This window comes from Trachinotus anak, unplaced genomic scaffold (genome assembly GCF_046630095.1).
Source record: "Trachinotus anak isolate AG129_WGS33_773 ecotype Australia unplaced genomic scaffold, CSIRO_AGI_Tana_v1 ptg000013l, whole genome shotgun sequence".
Taxonomy (NCBI): Eukaryota; Metazoa; Chordata; class Actinopteri; order Carangiformes; family Carangidae; genus Trachinotus; species Trachinotus anak.
This window is the reverse complement of record NW_027273864.1, coordinates 24,722,632-24,747,500: the sequence shown is the minus strand read 5'-3', so window position 1 is coordinate 24,747,500 and position 24,869 is coordinate 24,722,632. Positions and strand designations below refer to the sequence as shown.

Below are 24,869 nucleotides of genomic sequence, written 5' to 3'. Positions count from 1 at the left end.
ATAATAAGGTTAACTTTGTTGAACGGTCATGGATAACAGAAAAAACATAAACTGCTACCGTCACATGGGAATCGAACACCGTTCTCCTGTGTCATATTCCTGCGTTTTGTTGACCCATCCATCCACCACAACCTCCCCCTGACGTGGACTTTGTTGCTCTATAAACTACGTCACCACACTTTTCCCTTTGCTCCTGTCATAATTACCACGACCACTAGATGTCGCCTAACAACAAAACTATGAGTCATGATAACCTGCTGCACAGACGACCTATGGTCTTATTTTTTTTACACGAGGACAGTCTCTTCTTGTCAGGAGCAGGTGGTGGTGATTTTCACTTGACAAGAGCTTCAGCCATCTTTAAAATACAAGAGGTTATAATACGTCCTCTAAGCAGCAGCACTTCGTCTCCAGGGCAGATTGGAGGCTACAGTGAGTCGCTATCGGAAAGGGACGAGACGGGCTTGAACAGGCGAGGGCTGGCTCATTGGCTTGCTAACTCCAATAGAACAAACAAGCAATAGTTAACATTGGGGTTGGAGACAGCTCTTGGTGAGTCTGTTAATGCTAACATTGGCTGTGTAGCAATAGCAAAACTTACATAATATGTAATATCTATGTTTATTCTATTTTACTTATCTGCAAAATAAGTAGTGACTAATGTTCCAATTGATAAAATTAGGTGAAAAACACAATATTTCAATATTTCCCCCAGAAATGTTGTTGAGTAGAAGTATAAAGTAAAGTACAGGCACCTCAAAATTGTACTTGAGTAAAAGTGCTAGGTCACTTCCCACTGCTGGACCGTGGTTACATGACGTGTGGGACTATTGTACTGGAGGAATTGGTTCCAGCTGCATTGCTCTAAATTCATCATCAGTATGCATCAGCCATGAGGGTTGTTGGCCTTCATCCCTCTTCTTGTTTATTAAAAACAAATGTACACAAAGTGATGTTGGAGGGAGGAGAGCAGCAACATCTTCCCTGTGACAGGAAGCACTGGGTTTTATGAGAAATATGGTCTCCATTTTAAGGAGCATGTTAAGGAACACGTTGTCACCCATGCAACACCTTTTAAAGTAAACTCTTTCCTTAATTACAGTGTGGAGATGCTGCTAACGTGCCCCACTTTACATTTAAGATGCAGTTTATTCAGTGAGAAGGAAGTTTGGTCTTTGTGTCTGGGGCAACCCTGCTGTGATGTATCAGACTCAGACTGGGTTCATCTCCTGAGTTTCTGCTCTCTGTGGCTCTGACATGTTGATTATCTTCCACCCTGTGATTTATCTTTTCTTCTGATGTGGGTCATGGCCTCCTGTCATTTATCAGCTGTGGCTATAACACTATAAAACAAGGGCACAGCATCTCTTCTGTTAACCTCTATTTTATTGAATATTAGGAGACTTAAGTATTTCAGATAAGTTGTAACCGACAAGACCAACTTGATTTCTGGGTGTTCATGTTCAAAATGTTATATCATCTCTGTTCGTATAAGTTGCCTGAAGCAGCAGAGAGTGACACATGGAAAAAGAAACTCATAAGCTGGACTCAAAGGTTTGATGTAATGGGACTAGATAATATTTCCTTCACACAGGATTTATGTTTTTGTGATGAGTTGCAGCTTGTTGGTCACGACAAGCTTTTGCCTGCCGAGGATGATTTGTGGTTTTAGTTTTAGGGAGAGGTGGATGTTTTAGACCTGAAGCTGAGTTTGTTCTCTGACTATAAATCAGGTTCATGTTTGTGTGTGTCTGTGTGTGTGGGGTTTCCACAGTGCAGATCTGAACTATACAATATGTTTAACATATTTGCTCAATGTCTCTTCAATATTAAACCTATTGTTGTTTTGTGTTCACATTCATAGTTTCACCACAATTGTAATCAGTTAATTTCAGGTGGTCATCATTTAATTGAGTCCTGGATCAATGTCCAAGGCATTTAGATCAGTGGTTCTCATAATGGGGTCCAGGGACCCCCAGGGGTCCTTGAGGGGGTTCCTGGAGGTCCCCAGCAAAAAGAGGTATAATTTATTTTCACTAATTCCATCCATAAGTAACACAATGATAGAATCTCTGACTTTTTTTGGTCATGGGTTTCAAACTGTAAGGTTTAACAGCGGAGGTTGGCTAACAGACAGGAATCCACAGAGCCCTGCAGGCAAAGCAAAATCCAAACAGGCAAGACGAGACTGGGCCTGAGCGTGGCAGGTGGCAGGGTTACAGAATATTGACCTGAAGCACAGGAACAACAGGATTAACAAAGAAGTCCAAAAGAGACACCGCGCCAAAAGGTCTTAGAGCAGATCTTGGCCGTAGCTCTAGTACCACACAATGTGACGGAGCAATCTGGTGAAGACGGAGAGTTGAACTGATCCTTTTTACTGCAGCTGGTTGTGGAGTTGATTGCATGATGAGAAGCAGGTGTGGATGGAGACTGAAGCGAGCAGGATCCAGGAAGCCATGCCCAGCTGACACACACACACACATAAATACAGGCACAGAGAACAAACTGGGGACAAACAAACACAGGAGGGAAGGGAACACAGCAGAGAACACAAGGAAAACAGGGCCAACAGGACCTAATCCTCCACTTTCTGTAATGAAACATCTAAAAGCAAAAATCTTATCAGATGAGGGTCCATGGTCTAATTTGTATCACATTAGAGGTCCTTCACATTAGAACCACTGCTTTAAATGATAAAAAGTCAAAGGTCAAGATTTGTATGGTGCACATTTGACAGGTGAGAATTTGGCATTAACTTTTTCTTAAATAACAGCTGGGCTGTGTGAGTTTTTCTGCCCGGAAATCCTCACAGGCTTGATGTTCAGTGCAGAGTCAAGAAATTCAGTCCAATCTTGTGGGTAAAATCTAAGAGAGTGACCTCAGGGACCAATCAGATAACAGATACTCTACAGTGTCTAGATATGAATCAGAAATAGTGACGTGAAGGAAAACTATTGTTGAAGTTTGGGAAATGACCAAACTGTATTGTGTTGGAGATGAAGAGATATCAGTGGGGAGCTGGAAGCCCAGAGGTCAGAGGAGTTGGTGGTATTTCTAGTTCTTCCTAAATAATAATTACATATAAACCCATATTTGCATTTTTACTGCACAGTGAGACTAATTTATAAACATTGGAATATTGAAAAGAAAAGATCAGTCATAAAAGGAAGCAGTTAAAGCAGTAAAAGCTTGAATTGGTCTAAAGTTTCTGATGGTTTTGTTGGTTGCTGGTTTGATTTATGTTGGTACAGCAGTATTAAAGTGGTGTCACAAGATTTTCATTTAGGCATTTATTGTTAAAATTGTGTTTTGTGGAAGTAGAAAATTTGTGTTTTTCAAACCTGTAAGATGAAAACATTAAGAAAGGCTTCACTAGTACTAAAATAAAGATGAATAAACCTCTTTGGAAAACATCTGAAAGCAGCTGAAAGGACAGTTATTTGCTGTTTTAATGTTACATACAGTTTCCATCTCTGCAGCAGGTGAAATCTGATTATGAGGAATAAAGGACTGTGAATTCCAACAAACTGTCACCTTTTTATAGACTTTTTATAGAGTAGACTGAGGGTCAGTCCACATTGGAGTTGGAGAGTTTAAACAAATAAAAATGAGGCAGGACACAGATTTCTCAGTGATTTTTAAGATGGTGATGTTACAGTTGAATCTCAGAGTTTAGAGCAATCAAAGCAGAAATTTGTCTGTGCTGTGATTTAGAGCTAAAAGCCACACTGCAGCTTTGTATTGAGCTCCTGTGTGTTCTCTGTCTGCTGCAACTAAAGGAACAGAAACAGAGAATATATTCATACAATGGAGAATGAATCTCCATCTGTGTTCACACTGTTACTTATGTCAGACTGAAGCTCAATGTGATTTAGCTTCATAGTCCGAGATGTGTGTCACACATTCTTAAATGTCAGCTCCTTGAATCCTGCTCTTCCTTCTTCCTGTTGCAGTCCACTGCATGTACTGCAGCTGTTAAAGATTCTGCTGTGGGGTTTTTAAAATAAAATGTTCTTCACATTCCCTCCTGCATGTTATCTTGTATAAAATTATACAAGTCTTATAAAAAATGTTTAAAAAGTCCTTCTTAAAAGGGAAACAATCTGTTTTAAGCAAGCACCAACCTCCAAGGGTGAAAAATGAAGAAAAGATGCAAGTGCTAAAAACTGTTCAGAGCTTCATAGCAGAAATAAACATGTTTACAGCCTGGAAAAACAAACAGTTTTGGTCTCTATAGCTAATTTCTTCCTTCATGGCGACTGTACGGGGGTGGATCTTTATATAACTCACCTGTTTAAATTTTATTAAGGTTTAAAGTTATGTATAATTGAGGGTGTGGCCACATATGTTTGCCATGAACAGGCATTCACCGAAGTCTCGGCTCCACAAACACCCCGTTTCTTTGCCCATATTTGGATTAGCCAGGAGTCAGGCAGGGTCAGGCACTGCCAAGATGGCAACAGCGGAACAGCCCACTCTAAGCTTCAAAACCACTCTTTAGAAACCTGTGGGTGACATTGTGGAGGCTACGTCCATCAAAATTTAGAGTCTATGGTTTTAACCTAGAGGGTAATGAGACTTTAAATGTGTAAATAGATTTCTTCCACCATCTTGGGGCAGTGCAACAGGCACAACACTGACATATTATTGATGCAGCAGACGATGACATTAGCATTTATCTGGAGTCTTTGTCCACTGTCCAGTGATTCCTCTCTTTTAGCTCTGTGTTTGGTCTCCACCAGCTCCTGAGGGAAATATCTGGCTCTTTAGCTGCTAAATGCTCCACTGCGTTCACCAGCTGGTTGCTAGCTGTGTCTGCCTCCCGTCTGCTGCTGAGGAGGTAGTGCACAGTGGCTTTTTACAGGTGTTTCTCTGAAAACATCTGCCTGCTGCAGCTGAAAAGGTTGCTATGAGAGTAAAGTTGTGGGACGGAAAACCAAAACAACGGGTGTAAAGACGCTATAAAGTCCTGCAGAGCCGCAGCAGGTGATAATTCTCTGTGGGTTTGTCACTATATCAGCACCTCCTTTAAAATTACACAGTGTTGTTTGACCCATTGTTGATATAAGATATTGATTAATGCAGCTTTAAGGTTTTCTTTTTTTCAACCCAAGAGTTGATCCAACTAAAATGAAAAAAAGTTCTGTTATGTTCACGATCTAGACAAGGTTTGCATAAGAAAAATGAAACTAAACAGTTCACTGCACATCAGAAAACTTCTTCTCATGAGCCGTCAAATAGACCTGGGTCATCAGGGCTCAAAGTCAGTGCATCCCTGTGTCCTGTTTCTGTAAAGTGCCAACAAGTCCCATCATGGCTCCTGACATCAGTCAGGCTGGCAGCTTAAATTAAGGGTAAATAAATGTGACCTGACCGGTGTAATAATAGCTGCTTGAGTTATTTTAGCTATCCATCTGGAGCAGTTTCCACATTTTAAAGCCTCCTCTGAATCCTGAAACTTGATATATTAAATGCCTGCAGTTATCTATGTCAAGGTTCAGAGGGAAACTCTTTAGCTGTGATTTAGAGCTTTGAGCCGTGCAGAGAAGTGAGGACCTGAAATGAAGAGGATATGAAACGTGATGTTGATGCCTCAATGGGGGAGGATCAGAGACATTTAGAGATAAATGATGATAATAAAAAGGGAATTACAGTCAAAATCGCCTGCTTCAGAGTTTTCACACACACACACACACACACACACACACACACACACACACACACAGGGACACACATGACCATGGAGACTCTTGTACGCAGCTCAGAGAGGAATGAACCGAGGCCAAGATTCAGCATAAACAATCACAACGATTAAGAAGAGTGTGTGTGAGTGTGTGTGTGTGTGTGTGTGTGTGTGTGTGTGTGTGTGTGTGTGTGTGTGTGCTGTCTGAGCTGGAGACTCTGGAAGGAGAAATGGAGGCACTCACTGATGTCATCCTTCTCTGTCCTTCAGATAATTCCTCTCCTTATCCGTCTCCTCTCTCCTACTTAAAGAAGAAAAATCATTTGCTCCATTTTGTTTAAATCTGTAGATTTGTACACGAACCATCTGCTAAGTCTGGCAGGGTTTAAACTGGGTGTATTACTGCTCAACTTGAAATATTGATTGAAGAGAAACAGAATTTTTTGATTAAATAGCTTCATGCTGTCACCAGGAAGTGGTTTTGTGGATGGAAAAGAGACCAGGTTCGCATCCAGAGACCTGTCTGTGCTTTAGACGACAAAAGCTCTTTGGATCTGATCAGTGAAAGGTGGTTTTGGTTTTGGTTAAATAAACAGGTTGTCTCTGACGTATCAAACCAGACCAGGATTTCTCCCTAACCAGAACCAAGAGCTGTGAGAGTCTGACCAGAACCATCAAACAGTTTAATAATGCAGGAAATACCTCGTTGTTCTGCAGGGTATTTCAGAGGAAAACAAATATCGATATCTGTGAATATTTTACGATACACTCATATATCAAATTGCCAAAATATGTAAATTAACACATTTCCTCATTATGTTACAGAAAACTTAAGCAGAATTCAGTTTTGCCTGAACTTCAATTAAACTCATTCTCAAAGCTTCATCATTCCTAAATGTCCCCTCACTGAGCTGAAGATGATTGAAGAGACCACTCTCCTCTGTGTGTGTGAGTGTGTGGTCCCTCATTTTGACAACCACTGTTAATAATGATTGTAACTGTAGAGAGTGTTTTTCAAAGTAAAGTGGAAGTGTAGAAAAGACGGAGAGTGGCTCTGTCTTTGCTGGCTTCTCTTTTTTTGTGTCTTTTTGTCTCTAGTCTGGGGCCTAATCTGCAACGAGAGCTCCGGTACTGAGAGAGGAAAAGAGGTAGACTGTCGTCTTTGTTTCTTTAGTTTCCTACAGTAGATCAGGATCAGAGGTTGTGAGGAGGAGGAGACGGTGGGGGAGGACGACAAGAGGAGAGAGTGAGGTAATGAGGGGAAACAAAGGACAAGGTGGCTCTGGTAGAAATCTGGAGGTTGAGATTTTGTCAATGAATCAGAGAGAGGGCTAGAAATGGGTGGGCCTGGGGGGGATGTATGGGAAGCAGACAGAAAACAGAAGAGGGTTGAAGGACTCCATAAAGAGGGGAGATGGGTATTTGAGTAGTTTTGTTTTTCAGAGAGGGGAGAAGCCAGAGAAAGGCCCCTGACAGACCGAGCCAACAAACTGCTGGTGGACATCACTGGGCCTGTAGTTTCTGCTGTGTAGCCACTTTCTTTGTTAGTTTCGCCCCCATGTTTTTATCCTTCATCCAAAAGCAAAAGGAGCTAGCTAGCTCCACTTTTACTAAAACACAAAGCGATTCCGTGTAGCATGGTGCTGCGTTGGCCAGGGGCTTCGATGAAAGTGTATGTCAGGTCATATGAGTCATGTGTGTTGCATTGGAAGACACCGACCAGCGACCGTGCTCTGTGGGTCATGATGTTCTGAGATGTTCTCTGGACCAGGAACACAGATGGGTCATTACGACTCATTCGGGCAAAGAACATATGTGCATGTTTTGTGGACAGCTGGCTGTCAGCTGTGGTTTTAATGGTGCGTTCAAGTGCAACTTTTAAAGGGAGATGTGAAGTAATGCTTAGTTTTTTGAGGTCAGCTCAAAGAGTCCAGAGGGAGTGAGCTTCATCTTAACCTTCACACACACGTCCACATTCAGCAACAGACACAGAATGAAACCTTTATTTTATAATTAAACAAAAATGTTTCAGTTGAAATGAAAGATTAAAGGTGTCTTTCTCTCAAATCTGGTTCATAAATGTGTTTAAATCCATCGTAGTGAACATGAATCCATCCACCTGACAGGTGTAGCATATCAAGATGCTGATTACACAGCATGAGTACTGCACAGGTGTGACATGGGCTGGTCACAACAAAAGGCCACTTTAAAATGCAGAGTTTTATTTTGAGGAAAAGACTCTTTTTTTTTTCAAAGTTATGTCAGGGGTTCGTGGATCAGAACCCTAACCTGAGAAATTGATAGTTCAGTGCCCTGATAAATGTCTTTATCAAAATAAAACATTTTAACATTTTAAAGTGGCCTTTTATTGTGAAAAACCCATGTCACACCTGTGCAGTAATCATGCTGTGTAATCAGCATCTTGATATGTCACACGTGTCAGGTGGATGGATGATCTTGGAAAAGGAGAGGTTCACTCACTGACATGGACAAAATCTAAGAGGCGTAAACCCTCAATGTGTGTAGAAAAAGTCTTGGATCGTTTATTTCTACTAATATAATGGAAGCAAAAACAAGTGTTGCAATTATATTTTTGTTCAGTATAGTTTAGTTACCAAACAGGGGCATTACCAAAATCACTAAATGAAAATCTGAATGTATGCATTTTTGCGTTACAAGCAATTTATCGGTTTCTGCTGAGTGGATGTTACAGTCAGAAGAACTTGTGCTCTGGTCAATCCAGAGAATAAAGAAATGGTGAAAACTGGTACAAAATGAACCAATAGAATATTTCTTTCAGCGAACAGAGGTTATATGGCTGATGAAAACAGATGACTGTTTTCAAGGAACATTGAAACAGTGTTTTACGGGACATTCCTTCGCCAGTAAAAGTCAAGTTGAGTGCTGAAGGGAAGCGTCAGTGGAGGGAATAAAAGAGGGTTAGCATTAGGTTCAGCAAAATCCCCACGTCTTGTAAGTTATTGATACTCTGACATTTACGCCCACTGACCCACAGTGGTCGACGTCCTTCATCCCGGTGTCGGCTAGTTGCCCGCTACTGGATCCGCCATGAAAAACAAACATCGTCTACCACCCAGAGTTTAGACTGGGGCTGTAACATGAGCAGTCCGACAAAGTGGGCCATCACCGAGCTTCAATCAGTCAAAATTTATTTACATAGCACATTTCCACAGACTGACCGCAACAGAAACATGACAACATCTGGACTGTAGTTAGCAGCTAGCACGTAACAGCTAGAGTTTCATTTTGGCCACAGAGCTGAATAATCTAAAAAGTAACTTCATTTGTGTAAAAGGCAAAGTCATGAAAGTGTTTAACAGGATTTAAATAAGAGAACATTGATAAATGATTTAAAGTTTTTACAAGATAAAAATAAAAGAAGGAGATAGAATTTTAAAAAACACCCCAAATTAATGCATAAAAGTCTCAGTAAAGGTCTCTTTGATCACACGGAGGCAGGTCAATGTTGATCTGGAGGTAAAGGTGGTTTTGTCCGGATGTGTCCTGGCAGCGCTGTCAAATAAACTGAGAAGAGGAGAAGAGAAGAAGGGAGACATGGCTACCTGAACACACTAGAATAACAAACAGAAGGGTTCAGTTTCAGACCGCAGCAGGAATTATGTGTTACTCTAAACCTCGATCTCATTACCAGGAAAACAACACAGAGCAGGAAGCCTCAAGGAGCTGTGGGTGTAGGGTTCAGTTCAGTTTCTGTTCTGGTGGGGGAATGACACACCTCACTGGTTAGTTTCCCCAGCAGGCTGTCTCAGTCGAGCCCGTTTAAGTTTAACTTTATTGCAATTACAGCATTCGGCTGTTATGTCCCATCTATGGGTGTCCAAGACACGTGAAAACCCCGTCTTTCCCAAGTCTAAAGCAGCCACAGGGAAAAATTACTCGTAGATATTAACTGTTGTATTTATTTACGAAGTGCTCTCCAATAAACTGAGAGTGTGTTCCAGCCTCAGGGTGGACCAAGGCCAAAATAACAAATCTATCTAGAAACAAAACACCAACATAACCGACCCAAATATAACAAAACCAAATTACAACAACTAACTAACAAAAACAGGAGAAAAGGTGGTCAAAACAAAGTAGATGCAGTTCTCTCCCCAGCTCGGCCGTGCCATCTTGGCTCCTCATATTTGGAGGACATCTGACAGGAGCCAATCAGCTGCAAGTGTTAATGCTGCGCACCAGTCACAGGCTGATTCCCACGGCACACCAACTTTCAGGCCATAGTGGAAAAAACATACAACCAAACCTGTTCCCCAGTTCTGGAGCACAGCAAAGAAAAGCTGTATTTTTGTTGAAAAGACACATTCTGCTGTGGACACGATTAAGTAGTGAATTTACCATGTGAACAGCTGGAGGAGGCTACAGGTAGTCCCCCGCCCCTCAGTGTGTTTTCTACCCAGCTTTGCTAGACTTTATCATTTGAGGACAGAAGTGGCAGGATGTCAGACAAGTCAATTTAACTGTGAGAAGTGAAAATTATCACATTTTCACACAGACCACAGCTTTTTTTTTGAGTTTTCTGAGCTTTCCACAATATTGAAAGAGAACAAAGACTGTGAGGATAAATAAAATGAAAGACTCAAAAGCTCAGAGTCTCTAATTAAAACAATCTGGGTTAAATGAGCTTGAAAGTCTTCTTGGTTTCGCATGACAGCCTTAATGTATCAAACCTGGGGGGAACTGAAAACACTTAAGTGGCTGGTGTCTCCCTCTGGGTGTGCTCTCCCAGTCTTTAATGGCTCAGGACAGGTCGTACGTTTATACATTAACTCTAATGTACAGATTGTTCTGTAGATAGCAGCGCTGCTGTCTGCACCGTGCTCCACATCTATGCTTTCTTGTCTCCCTCTGTGCTGTTCCTCTGTTATTTTAGTAAATTATATTGGTTTAAGGTGATGCTTCATGGGGTAGAGAATGTGAGATGTTTGCTATTAGTGTCAACTGCAAATGTGTGCGTTTAAAAAACATAAAAAATAAGATATATTCACGTCCACTGGGAGTTATGTGCAAACTTCCTGTGCAAATGGAGGGTAAGGTACCCCCCACCATGCTCTCAGAGGCCACGGTGTCAGGACAGCTGTGGTTTGGTTTCTATCATCCTGCAGACCTGCTTTCATTTGGATCCAAACTCTGAACACATGAGCTGTGAGATGTTCCCTCCGGTCCTCTGTAAGTGTTAGCATGTGCTAACTGAGCCGCTGACTCGCATGAAACAGATGAATCCCTGTCCCTGAACGAACATATTGTTAGTTAACAAAAGATATGTGTGTTGTACCAAGAAAAAACACACTTTAAAAATAACAAATTGTTTTATTTGTTTAAACCCAGTTGTATTGGTTTGTATTTAGGGGATACTAACAAAGTCCATACAGGGATACTGGCAGGATAAATGTTTTCTCACACAAGCAGCAGAGAAACTAAAATACGACCAGCAAACTTCATCACTAACAAATACCCAATTCACAAAAATAGACAATGCAACCATTTAAACAATCAAGTTAATCAAGTTTACAATAATATTTGGGCTATTTTATATGTTTATGAGATCACCAACAGTGAGGACTGCAGATGACCAGACAGAGACAAGGTCAAAGGTAAACCAGGGAGAGTGTGGCTCATGGTCGGCACCATAGCTTCAAAATTGAATTGAATTCATTGTTACAGGAATCTCACTGAAGCTTGAAAGGTAAAAAAAAAAAATCTCCAGTCCACAGGCACATGGATCTCCTTCATATTTTGGTAACCAGTGCCCCACCAGTGGAACGTATGCCGCCTGCTAATCTATTAATCACCATTGGACGGCACGATGCAGGTGGACAGTACAGCAGACCTGTCTTCTGTAATGTTGTCACAGTGTGAACTGAGAGAATGAACATTCACCCCAAATTCACACAAACACCTTCACGCAGCCGGAACGCTTCATCACATCTGCTTGTCAGACAGTATTTTCACACCTTTCCGGCCAGTGTCCAACCGTCTCTGCAACTTTCCAAAACCAACAGCCTGACGTTCACACCCACTTCACACAGTGAGTGGGCAGCTGTGCAGAGGTGAGACAGGAGCCTGGGTTTGAACTTCTCCCTCAGCTTCATTTTTTCATCGTCTTCCCAGAGAGACTGGATTTTCATCCTGCAATAGAGATCAACTTTAAACGTTTTTGATTTCCAGTTTGGACAAACACGTCGTTCTCCTGTCTGGGTATAACCCAACCCTCATTCATGTTTTGCTCGTGTGTTTTACTTTGAATATCTGTCACGTCATCGCTCAGAAAAGACCTTTTTTTTCAACAATTATGGAAAAATTGTCAGTAGTTGGGTTTCCATTAACCTGCTTTACATGCAATTAGAAATTGCAAACTTACAGACGAGTAATAGAAACATGTAATTTTCAAAAAATAAATGTCGCAAAAAAATGTATACACTCGCATTAAGTGGTTTTTCAGCATGTTCAACAAAGCAATATTTCAAAAAAGTGAAATGGAAAAACTTTTGTCACATTCAAAACTCAGCTTTATTCACACAACATCACTCACTGGAAACACAAACATGCGGTATTGTGTTTTGCCAACAAAAAAATTGCTTCTATTTTGCTCAAAAACTGCAATGTAAACCAGGCTAATGAGACAGAACAAAGGCGTTTTCCATCACACTGATGAAAACTAGATAAAATGTCATCTGGAGTCAACTGTTGGGGTGTGTTGCTCTTTAAATCATCGGTGATATTCAGAGTATTTCTGAGGTTACGTTCCAGCTCTAACATGTAAACGTTTCTGATGAACTCTGTCAGGTCAGTCAGTGATGTTGCCAGACGTTCTGTCAGAGATCAGCAAAGAAACAGATGTTTTCTGTGGTGTGAGAAACATCTCCCAACTGACACACATCAGGTTACCCTCGCACACACACACACACACACACACACACACACACACACACACACACACACACACACAGTACCTGTCTATATTGAATTTTGGTTGAGAAATTTGCTCAGACGTGTGTAGTGTCTGTGTGTGTTTGCCTGTGATCTGTCTAAACCAAAGGCGTTGTCAGTGTGTTATAATGTGGTATTTGGTATTTGACAGATGGTGATAATGAGAGATAAAGGACACAGAGCAGACAGGCCTCAGTGACAGGTGAGGAATCCTGTCAGTGTTTATCTAATCTAACACACTCCACCCTCTCCTCCCTCTCAGCATGGCTGAGGTCGCTGTCACTCATGTGGTCATGTGACACTTTGACTCAGGCAATGTTGTGTAAAATAAACCAAAGAAATTCCACTTGTTCAAATTCCTCAAAGGAAAAAAAAAACAGTTCCTTTCAGAGTGTAAATCATGTCACTCTCTTCACTTTTTCTTTCTTTCTCAAAAACAGCCATGAATATCATTAAGTATTATTTTAGATGTCTAATTACTGTTACTACAGCACCTTTACATTTAAGTGGAGGAAAAGATAATTATCTCCACAGTCTAATCTGAAATTACACTTGACAATCTTGTGACAGAGCACTGGATATTATTTAGTTTTGTGCTCATTTTGTAACATTTACAATCAATCCAATTTCACTATTGGATTAATCAAGAAAACAATCAACAGAATAGTCAGTTAATGAAAAGAATCAATAACTAATTAAAGAGTAAATATTGGTGAAATATATGAGCATGATGAATCTGCGTGAGCTAAACTTAACCAGAAAGGTTTGTGAGTATTTTAATGGCTTCATTACAGCTCAAACAAAAGCTCCATCCTGCTCTAATGCTTGAATAATGAGCTTTTTATGGTTAAATGACTATTTCCAAGTTCTGTCCATAAATATTTAGTAGTAAAGTTACAATGAGAAAAAGGTTTTTTCAACATAAAACCTCTGGCTGCTGCTGTTGTGTGACTGTTGTGGTTGACTGGACTCTGATCAAAGTTGTTTCCCTGACGTCTCTTACACTAAACAGATGCTGGAGAGCTGAGCCAGTCTCTTCTGCTACCTACCTCTGTGTGTGTGTGTGTGTGTGTGTGTGTATGTTAGTTAATCACAGACACCAGAGCTTTGGAGAGGAGATGAAAGAGGAGATAACGGGCTGCGGCACTGTGCTCTCTGTATTACACTCACTCACTCACACACACACACACACACACACATGCACACACGATGCAAACTGAGGAGAGAGATATGAAATAACCAAATATGGAGTTAAACTCTGAATCACAATTTTATTTATTTGACTCTTTAATGATGCATGAAAGCTCAGACTTACAGACCGTCATGTTGCAGTGCAGGCAGCAGAGTTCAGCAGCACAGGGTGTAATTCAGTCCACCAGGATCCAACCTGGATCCCAGTCCAGAACCCTCAGGACTCTGTTTTTTATGATCAAGGATTTCCAGCCGTAAATGAGTCATTTACTATGTCGGCGTGCCTAGACTGTGTCCAAAACACATCAGTGTTACTTTTAAGAGAGTTTACAGAGTGTTTGTAACATTTCAACAGGTTATTGACTGAGATTCAACAATTCATCTGTCTCACTAACCCTCACTGTTCATTTGTTGAACATTTGCATGTTCAACAAATGAAATGTTACAAATCCTCTGTAAACTCTCTGTAGGTGGAGTTGGATGTTCCCTCTGCACCATATAATATCCTTTCACTCCATATGTACCAAGGTCACAGTTCAACAAGGGGAAATCTTCAGATCATTATGTCCATCTATTACCCACAGATTCAGTCTTATTCCACTGAGGCTGCAACAGTTAAGTCGAATAATGAACTAGGTGATTTGAGAGAATTGATTGTCAATTATTCTGATGACAAAATTATTTTTCAGACAAAAGCTCCAAAAATTCTCTGGTTGCATCTTTTTCCCCTCTCTTTCATGCTGTTGTAAACTGATTAAATTTGTGTTTGCATCTGACGTCAAACTCTACTTGACTGAAACAATAAATAAATGAAGAAAAGCTCATTGTTAGTTTCAGCTCTATGCTCAGCAGAGTATATTATTATTATTTTTTTATTATTTATACTGTGTCTCCTTCAAGCTCAGGTCCTCTACCAGAGGCCTGGGAGTTATATTTATATAGTTTTGTAATTTTCATCTTCCCAAACATCTCACAAGCAGAAATCAATTTTCAATTAGGGATCTTAATCTGTCAAACTTTTTTTTCCATTTAAATTTGGTAAAAGTACATTTTCAGAGAAAGAATCTAATATTAGTGCAGCACTGTGCAAAGGTTTTAGGCACTGAAAGTAAAGAGAAGAAGCTTTGAATAGTTTTTATTCATCATTTAACTTCACACAAAGAGCGATAAACAGAAAAAAACCCAAATCAATATTCATTATGACCATCCTTTGCCTTTAAGACAGAACAGTTCAGTGTGAACAGAGTCACTTTGGTTCATTTGACTGAAACAAAGGTTGTCAGTGGGTCCTCTGCCACTTTCAGTTTTTATTTTTACTTCTACTTCATTTGTTCCAATTTTAACCTGCAAATGAACAAAATTCAAACCCAAGTTAGGTTTGTCTTTAGTTTCCAGCTGTAGAAACAAACTAACAACAAAGTGGCACAAATTGTTTTAACCTAATATGAAATTTTGTTGTTTTGTCGTTCAGTAAAGTGAAACTGAAAAATGTGAACGAGTGAAGAACAAAACATTTAAAAGTTTGAGTTCCTCCCTACTGTTAACACAAGTTATATCAGTGTGAAACAGGCGTGTGTGTTTAGTTTACTGGGGAAATTCACATTTGAACTATGACCTCACCTGCATAGGCCACACAACACACACACACACACACACACACACACACACTCACTGAAACACACGCAAAATGTTTTAATGAAGCAAAACCAGTTTTAATCACCTCCCTGATTGCAGGTAATCAATGTTCATCAAGGGGAACAATCAATCACAGACATATACACACACACACACACAGATGTTAGACAGACTGATATTCACTGCTGCTCTTTCACACTCACATACCGTCTCATAGTCAAAATAAAGGTTTTTCCATTTCTTTTTCTTTTTTTTTTTTCTCACTGAAGAACACACACACACACACACACACACACACACACACACACACACACACACACACTTATGCGTGTGCTGTACAGGTGCTCGGCAAACACTCAGCTCTTTCTACTCTGCCTGAAATCTTTAACAAATGGTTGCAATTATCCGTAGCAGTCTCTGTCTTCTTACACACACACACACACACACACACACACACACACACACACACACTTTTCAGCACACACACGCTTCAGTTTCATGCTTAGTTTAGTTTAAGTTCTCAGAGAGGTTAGTGGAAATGATCCTGTTGATTAGACTGTAACGAGATGTGACGGACTTAAACAGCAGCAAGTCGTCCTGCTGCTTTCAAGCAAACTGGAATAAAGAACATCACAGTTCCTGCTTCATTATTCCTGAATATGAATTAATTTACTCATATATTTCTAATGTGGTCAGATTAAGGTGGAAGGAGCGACGATAAAACAATCAAACTTGGGATTAAAGAAAAACAGACCAGTGATATTTTACAGCTGCTAAATCCTCACGCCTTGTTTTACCCTGTGTTATAACGTATGAGTGAAAATGATTGAAAGGGCAGTGATAAGAATCAAATCTAGTGATAATGAAAATATTTAATTATAATGAGTTTCACAGAGACTTTCCAGAAATAGTAAATCATGTGACGTTTCAGCTTCAGCTGATATAAGAACATAAAAACAAACAGCTTTTCACATCCCACACACAGACACACACACACACACACACACACACACACACACACACAGACTCTCATCAGCAATAACAATCAATCACACACACACATGCTGTGTATGTAATGGACCATTACACTCATACACACTCACGCTTACTGTCTTACTTCTTTCCTGTTTAAGATTAGAAATGCATTGTGGGGGATTATATGGACATGGCAACAAAAACTTACTCTTCATAACTCTTTATCACACCTGTTTGGCTCCAGCTGCCACTAAAAATCATCATCATCATCAACATCATCATCATCATCATCATCATCATCATCAAACTTTATTTATTTTCAGGTAATGTGATGTATTTTGTCACTTAATTTGAAGAACTTTATGTCATTTAATGCTCTCAAAGTGTCATTCAGATATGACAGGGAGTGCACAGCAGAGTGAAATTTCCACCTGACCTCACACTGCAAGGAGGAACCGCTCAAAGTCAACATCTATTTTCCCTTTTTTCTTCCTTTTTTTAAATAAAGTTGAGCACATTTTGTGTATGAAGACATCAGGGAAAAGAAACAGAGACACTTGTGGGGAATACTGAGAATGAACAGTAAAAATCTGGGTCTGTTGTCACTGCTGTTGGTTCTGTTGGTGGGTTGGTTTTTTTGCATTAAAACTTCACAGCGAAGTACAAACTGATTTTTTGTCACAGGCTCTCCCAGTCTAACTAATCCTGACCTCACACACACATCAGGAGACACACACACACACACACACACACACACACACTCAAAGAATGAAAGCGGAATTAAAAGCCATACCTGAATCAAGATGTGTAGAGGTCATGACCTCCTGTCACTGACCAATCAGCACTAATCCTGATCACTGCTGACCAATCGGAAGTAATCACCATCAGCTTTGGCCTTGATTGAAAGGAAATGAAACATTTAGCCATTTAACTGAATCACATCCAGACTCAGCTGCAGCTTTGACTAAATCAAATAATCAAACCCTGACTGCACTCACGCTTTAATGTGTTCTGTCTTTATCTTCAAATATTTCACTCGCCGCCATCAGCGTGGATTCTGGTGTGGAAAGTCTCCTGTTTTTACACATTTTAATGCATTTTCTAGACGACGGCTGGCTTGAGAAATGTGGGGCTACACGAGTTATCAGGAAGACTAATAGAAAACTTCAGGGCAAAAAAAATGACCAATCTGAACTGTGTGATGTAAGGCGTCTGGGTTTGTCTCCTCTTCAGTATTTCATGTCATATTTTCTGCCGCGTCCCCCTCGAGGAGAGCACTTTGAGATATCTCCTGCTCCGTTTTCTTTCATCATGTGGTCCATTTCCCATCGTTGGCTCGGTTGATGGATTGAATCTATAGGAGGTGCTGAGGCTGAGCCAAGTGCAGCAGGTCCATAAAATGAAATCCTGCTTCACTTTTATTGTCTCCAGCTCTTACCAGCTCTCACAGGCTCAGGATAATGACCCACAGATACATCAGTGCCGAACTGGTTCTTTTGGATTCATCTGCTTCTTTCCTTGAATTGTCACACACACACATTATTTTTGTGTATTTGTTTTATAGATTTTTATAGATAGCACTTTTGCTGTATCTTAGTTAAAGTTTGGAAAACACAACTGATGTATCATTTGCAGCCCTCAGTATCCCATAATCCATTGTGTGCCAGCCAAGTACTGTAGCATTCCTGTGATCTGTATAAACTTGCATAGTTCAGATACTGTTCATGTTGTGTTTACCAGGTGTTTGTGTTCAGAAGCAATAAAAAAACCCACTTCTGATGTTGTGAATCACAGAGCTCTGTACGTATATATTTATCATTGACCTGCTGCACTGTTAAAATCAGGTATCTTTGAACCCGTTTCTCCACGTTCTTGCTCATTTGAGGGCAATGCCCTGCAAGCAGCAGCTTTAAGCTCAGTGGAGCTCATTTAAGCTGAGACCTCAGGCTCTTTGAAGAACTTCACCTTACTCATCCTTTGAATGGATCAAGCCCCAGATCTGGTGCACAGTGTTGGGTCTTTCCTGACAGAGATTCTGTAGCAGGCAGGAAGTGACGCACTTCATGTTTCTTCAGCTTCAGCAACAGCAGTTTGTTTGGAGTAAAGTGAAGACAAACTGGGTACTGAGTCCGAGCAGCGATCACCACCAGATAAAGAACAGACTCTACAGCACAAAGTAAAAACTGAAGCATCTGGATAATTTCTGTTAAACATTATAAATGAAACATGAAACTTAAAGAACGCAAAACATGTTATGTTCCCACAACTTCTATCAAATCCAGTAATTTACGTGTGTGTGTCTGTGTGTGTGTGTGTGTGTGTGTGTGTGTGTGAGCCTGATTGTCTCAATGAGAAATGAGCTGTGAAGATCTCATAAACGGTCCATGAACATATGTGGCAGATGCTGTTAGATCTGATTTCAGAGGAAGAAGAGCTGGAGGCTTGGTTGTGTGTGTGTGTGTGTGTGTGTGTGTGTGTGTGTGTGTGTGTGTGTGTGTGTGTGTGTGTGTGCGTGTGTGTGTGTGTGTGTGTGTGTGTGCTGCACCTGAGATACCTCCGTGCAGATCATAAGGCATCATTCCATGTGTGAAAGTCATCAGGACTTATGACTGTGTGTGTGTGTCTGTGTAACATACGTAACAGAAACATTTGGAACAGCTTTAGATAAAGTGTTGGTATAATGTTTTCCAGAGCTGTAATCAGCAGAGAGACCTCTGCACTTCCAATAACTATTGTTGTGTGTCAGTTGCACAATCTGCATGTATCCAACACTTCATAATGTTATGACTGACAACAGGTTAATGGAGACATGCTCCTCTAATCTGCTCCACACTCACCATGTCTGAGATTGTGCACAGAATTAGTGAAAGGCTGATTAAATGTGAGGAAAGTGACGCTGTCTGAGTGATTTTTCATCAAAAAGGTGAATGGTTGAGGTGAGATTTGCCTTTTAGCTCTTTCAGTCGTATTGTTGAGTTTGACAATGAAATGTTTGAATTCAAATGGAGAGTGGTGTTCCTCCTCCTGTGCTGTGCAACACTCTCCAAATATTTTTGATTTCTATTTATTTTTCACCAAATTATAGAAGATGAAAGAATCAAAGATGTACTGCACTCTTACGATCACGTCCACACCTTCAGGTAAAATGGATCTGAGGAGTGAAAAATTGTGAGTACAAGTGATCGACAACCTGCAGGATTCCTCAGTTGTTTGACAGTCAGAGTTTATGATCTGATGATTTGTGTGTGTGATGACCCCCAGGGTCCTCTTATGGTTTGGTTGTCCCAAACTCACCTGAATCTCTGTATGCAGGCAGCTGATTGGTGTATTTGACAGACCTGTGTTCCTGGATACACAAGTCTTGGCTGTAGACTAACCATTCTGCTCATCTTCACAGACACGATACCTCTTGGGTTTGATAATGTGAGACTGTCCTCCTGTAAACAATGAGCACATCCCAGCAGGCATAAAGCTGGCCACCAACGTCATTAGAAGTTGGTATTTGGTTGAAAATAGGTTGTGACATCGGGTGACCAAAATTCAAGTCAAGACAATGTCTAATGCCAATGTAAATTTGATGTAGAATACTGACGACAGTTGACGTTCATATTTTGTTGGTTTTAAGTCGTGTTGGTAAGTATCCAAAATCCAACATCTTCCAAAAGTCTTACGTCAAGGTAATCTTAACACAAGACTTAACATCAGCTAAGCATCACAATGTCAGTTAGCAAATGTTGGGTTTTGACGTTAACCCGATTTTCAAATCCAACCAAAATTTAACATCAGTGTGTGGTTAGAGTCAAACGTCTTTCTGATAGTATATTGACATCCGGTGCCAGGACGGCATAGGTCATCTGCGCAGCAGGTTATTATGACCCATAATTACGTTGTGTTGCGAGGCGACATCGAGTGGTCGTAAAATTTATGACATCTGACGTCAGGAGGAGGTTGGGGTGGATGGATGGGTCAGCAAAACACTGGAATATGACACAGGAGAGCGGTGTTCGATTCCCACGTGAAAGTAGCATTCTATTATCCAAAAGTTAATCAATCCGCAAAGTTAACCATGTTGTTATTATTGTAACCATGACAACCAGGATCGTCTAACGTTGAGGAAGTACTTATTTTAACCAAAATCACCATCTTAACCTAACCAGGTAGTTTTTAGTGCCCAAAGCTTACCAGTTTATTATAGTATATAGTTTTGGAGGTCTGGTTGCACCACGCACCACAGACTTTACTGATTATCATACCATGCAGAGATTTGATTTGTAACTTTAATTTGGTTTGATTCTGTTCAATAAAATTCATTATTTATTATTCATTACTGACTGTTAACCATGGTGTGTCTCCCGTCTGTTGTGACCATCTGAGCCAGGTCATGACTGCAAGAACTTTGTAGTGAAGGTTACAGAAAGTGAAATCAAGTTCTGAAATTGGAGTAAAAGGCACAGATCTAGGCCAGACAGTCGTTGCCTCACACCCTCAATTTTGTGTCTGACAGCTACGATGGAGACACAAACACACAAGATAAACAGGACAAATCATCAGTCAGAAAAGAAGGGCGTAAACGAGGAATGTGTAACACTTGCCTTTTTGGGCTCAAATGAGATTTTCATGGCTGAAGAATCACCTTCTCTCATCGCCTCATTTATTATTTTTGTAACAGACGTGTGTGAACTCCTTCAGACTAAGGACGTCTGTTGTTCAGCTCTCTCTCCTCTGTGTTTTCCACGGCTGGTTAGGAAACAGAAACTCCGGTGTCCCTCTGTCTGCGCTGACGAAAGCAGTGATGGATTTCTTTTTAAATGGTGCTGAAGTGTAACAAATGTGCCGTGCTGCGTTCAAAGCCACGACTCTGCCGTCGTCTCAGCCACCAGCACACACAGCAGTGTCTCTGTGCACATGAGGGTTTAGACGTCAGCGTGGGGTCCACTTCTGTTACTGAGTGTGATGACAGACTCAAGGAGTTTCACGGTTAATTTCCTTCGTTCATCAGGTGATTATTTACGGCACAGCGAGGTGAATGCAGCAGTGCAGGTTATAGGCACGAAAACACAGAGGATTTCAGGGTTAATTAGTTGCTTTGATTTGATTTCCAGCTGGATTTACCTACAGTAGACCCAAATTCAGCAAATGTAACGCAGGTTTAGAAGCTATTAATGTTGTTTTTTGCATAGTGGAGACCCACAGATAGAGAACTGTGACCTATTTTTAGATTACAACCCAACATTTTTATGATAAAATTTCATGTCATAGCGTTTGGCAAATCTACAACTGTAGCTAAGGATCAGTGTTTAATGTGTGGATGATTTCCATGTTAATCAGTTACTTTTTTAGTTATAGTCTATAAAATTTAAAATGAAAAATCAGAATTCTCCAAAACAAATATGAACATTTAAGTTGTGGCATGAAATATATTTTCATGTATGTTAGTATTATTATTACTGGACTATACATCTTTTCAGTTTGGATCTATTGTATGTTGGAATAAATCCCAGTCGTTTGCCCCCCTCGCTCCAGTTATCATTCACACCTCAGGGAGGCCCGGCTGACAGCGTTACAGAATAAACAGTGTGGCTGCCGAGCAGTGGGGCACAGGCACTGTTTCAAGGTTAATTTGCTCTGCTTGTTCAGGTCGTTTTCTGCCTGCTTTAGCACCAACTCCCCAGAGACACCAGAGGCAAACGGCTCTGCAGCCACACTGATGAACTGCTGCTGCTGCAAGTGTGTGTGTGTGTGTGTGTGTGTGTGTGTGTGTGTGTGTGTGTGTGTGTTTTGCAGTGGAGGAGGATGTATTCAAATAAGTAAAAGTACCAATAACCACACTATAAACACACTTTATTACAAGTAAAAGACTTTTACTTGAGTATTGCACAGAACTAGACCATGAGCAGATACCTCCTACACGGTCAAACATTCTTCCACCAGATCCACATTATTATCTGGATCTGCACCAGATTACACAAACTCACAGATGTCAACACCATTAATATGATTAAAATGTCGAAAAAGGCTTGTAAATCTTGTTATGTTAAGGAAAGTGTTAAAAGTCCCATGTTGTATAAAGTGAGACTCTTATACAGCAGGTCTAAGTTTTATATTAATACTGTGAAAGTATCAACGCACTCAGTCCACAGAGAAATCCACTCAGCCTGTATTCAAAAACTGACCCTAAAATGAGCTGCCAGGACTTCTGGAACTTTGTGATGTCACAAAGCAGTCACTGCTCTCTACCACACCCCAAGCCCCGCCCACCTGGAGCCACCATCCAGCCTTGCAAGATTTGATCTCTGAGTGTTTACATGAAATCTGCTTTTTGTATTCGATCACTCAGAAAACAGTCAGCCAATCAGAAGAGAGGCTCTGAGTCTCGCAAAACTGTTGTTAAAACTATACCGAGATGGTTTTTAGTTCTCAAAACCACAAATATTTCTTCTTATGGATATCAACTGAATAAATAAATATGGGACCTTTAAAGAATTCCAGGATCTGTCCCTTTAACCCAGTCAGCACCAAAATTTAATTGGCTCTTCCCTGACCCATGACCCGTCCCTCCACCAAGTGTGGTGTGAATCATTTCCCTACTTTTGTGTAATCATGTTGACAAAGAAACAATCATGCCAACAAACAGACACATGTGAAAACATGACGTCCTTGGCGCTGCACAGCCCATGTTAGTGTTAATTATGATTGATGCGTTAATACACTGTAAGCTGCACATTAATGTTGCAGTTAACCACTTCTTATAGTGCCGATTACACTGAACTGTAATAATTTAACATGCTTTATAAAGTGACCCTATGCTTTGTGTGAAAAAGTCCTGAGTAACTTGATGATGCTGGATGTTTGAGACACAGAGAGTCAGAGTAAAAGACAATCATGACCTAAATGAAGAAAATTAAAGCCTTGTGTGTCTCTATTTGACTGAAATTTTACTTCTCTCTCTCTCAGATCTGTGGAACAGCTCGGCTGTCTACTGGAAGGGCGGGGTCAGCGGGGGGTACCAGACCCTTCTCCTGGACGAGGACCAAGGCTGGCTGCTGGTGGGTGGTAAAGACCACATCTACCTGCTGAGGCCTGACAGCCTGGATCTGCCCACGCGTATGGTGAGACATTCAAACAACTGATCAGAGCCTCTTGTGTCCTGCAGCAAAAAAAGAACTAACATGTCTGACTGCCTGGAGTTTTTGATAAAGACCATGTTTTAATCAAAGTGCTGTAGCTCAGAACTGGACACTTGTTTCACTCTCTGCATCAGGTCTACTGGCCGGCTGCGAGAGAGCATGTGGAGCACTGCAGGCTGGCAGGAAAAAGTCTGGAGGTAAGTGTCTTTAACGAGGTGAAAATTAGTCAAAGATAAAACGAACAAAATATGACAGAATATTTTCTTCATCCATCTCTTGCTAGTGTCCTACCAGCCTTCACTGAAATAACTGGTTGTCAAACACCTTGCTCGGTTTGCACTGCTCCAGAGAGACGCATGAGAGAAGAGATGTAAAACTACATTGAGATGTTTTTTGGTTCTTAAAAATATGGATATCAACACTTCAAATAAAACAGCGGAAAAGTGTAAAATATGGGACCTTTAATCTAAGGCTTGACTGCATATGAAAATTAGCTTTAAACTAACCCTGGTACTTGGTAACATTTATGTTCAATATTCGACATGGTCCCTTACAAATAAAATAGATAAATACAGATAATGGTGCAAAGGAGGAGGATGAGCGCGGGAACAGTGTTCTCCCTGTGTCTTTGTGTGTACAATGAAACCTGCCTGTGTCTCTGCATAATATGAATAACCTGAGCATTAAAACAACATGTTAATGTATTTCATTGCGTTTTCAGACGGACTGCGCCAACTTTGTGCGGCTGCTGCAGCCCTTCAATAAGACCCATGTTTATGTCTGTGGCACCGGTGCCTTCCATCCACAGTGCACATACCTGCACTTAGGACACAACATTGAGGTAAGGAGGGACTCATGCACTGATTAATCGTATCAGTAATAACTGAAGCTTCCAAAAGAAAAATATTTTCTCTTAATTTCGTCACATTTTAAAGGACAAATCAACTCAAAAGTGCAACCATTTCTTTTTTTTTTTTTTTTTGCACATTCTGTTATTTGATATTGTGTTTTTTCTTGTGTTGACAACTGTCCAAAAATAGACAATGTGATGGGAAGCCAGATGTATAGAGAATCAGTTTCCTCTCTGACCTTTTGTTGATCGATCACCCTGTGTGTGGTCTCTCGCTCCCTCTCTCTCTCTCAGGGACCATCCTTCATGTTGTCTCATACCGTAGAGTCGGGCAGAGGAAAATGTCCCTTCAGTCCCAGAGAGCCCTTCACTGCTAGACTGACTGGTAGGTCTCATCTGCAGTCCACACATAACACACTGTGTGTCCGCCCACGCA

At 40.7% G+C, this 24,869-nt stretch overlaps 1 protein-coding gene across 1 annotated transcript in view; it reads left to right on the top strand.

Moving 5' to 3' along the window:
* LOC139630556 (semaphorin-3D) overlaps window positions 1-24,869 on the top strand; it is a 99,175-nt gene that overhangs the window by 52,262 nt on the left and 22,044 nt on the right. The window contains exons 3-6 of the mRNA XM_071494122.1: window positions 23,411-23,565; window positions 23,718-23,780; window positions 24,305-24,424; window positions 24,728-24,818. Of these exons, the coding sequence (XP_071350223.1) occupies window positions 23,411-23,565; window positions 23,718-23,780; window positions 24,305-24,424; window positions 24,728-24,818 (429 nt within the window). The remainder of the gene's footprint in view (window positions 1-23,410; window positions 23,566-23,717; window positions 23,781-24,304; window positions 24,425-24,727; window positions 24,819-24,869) is intronic.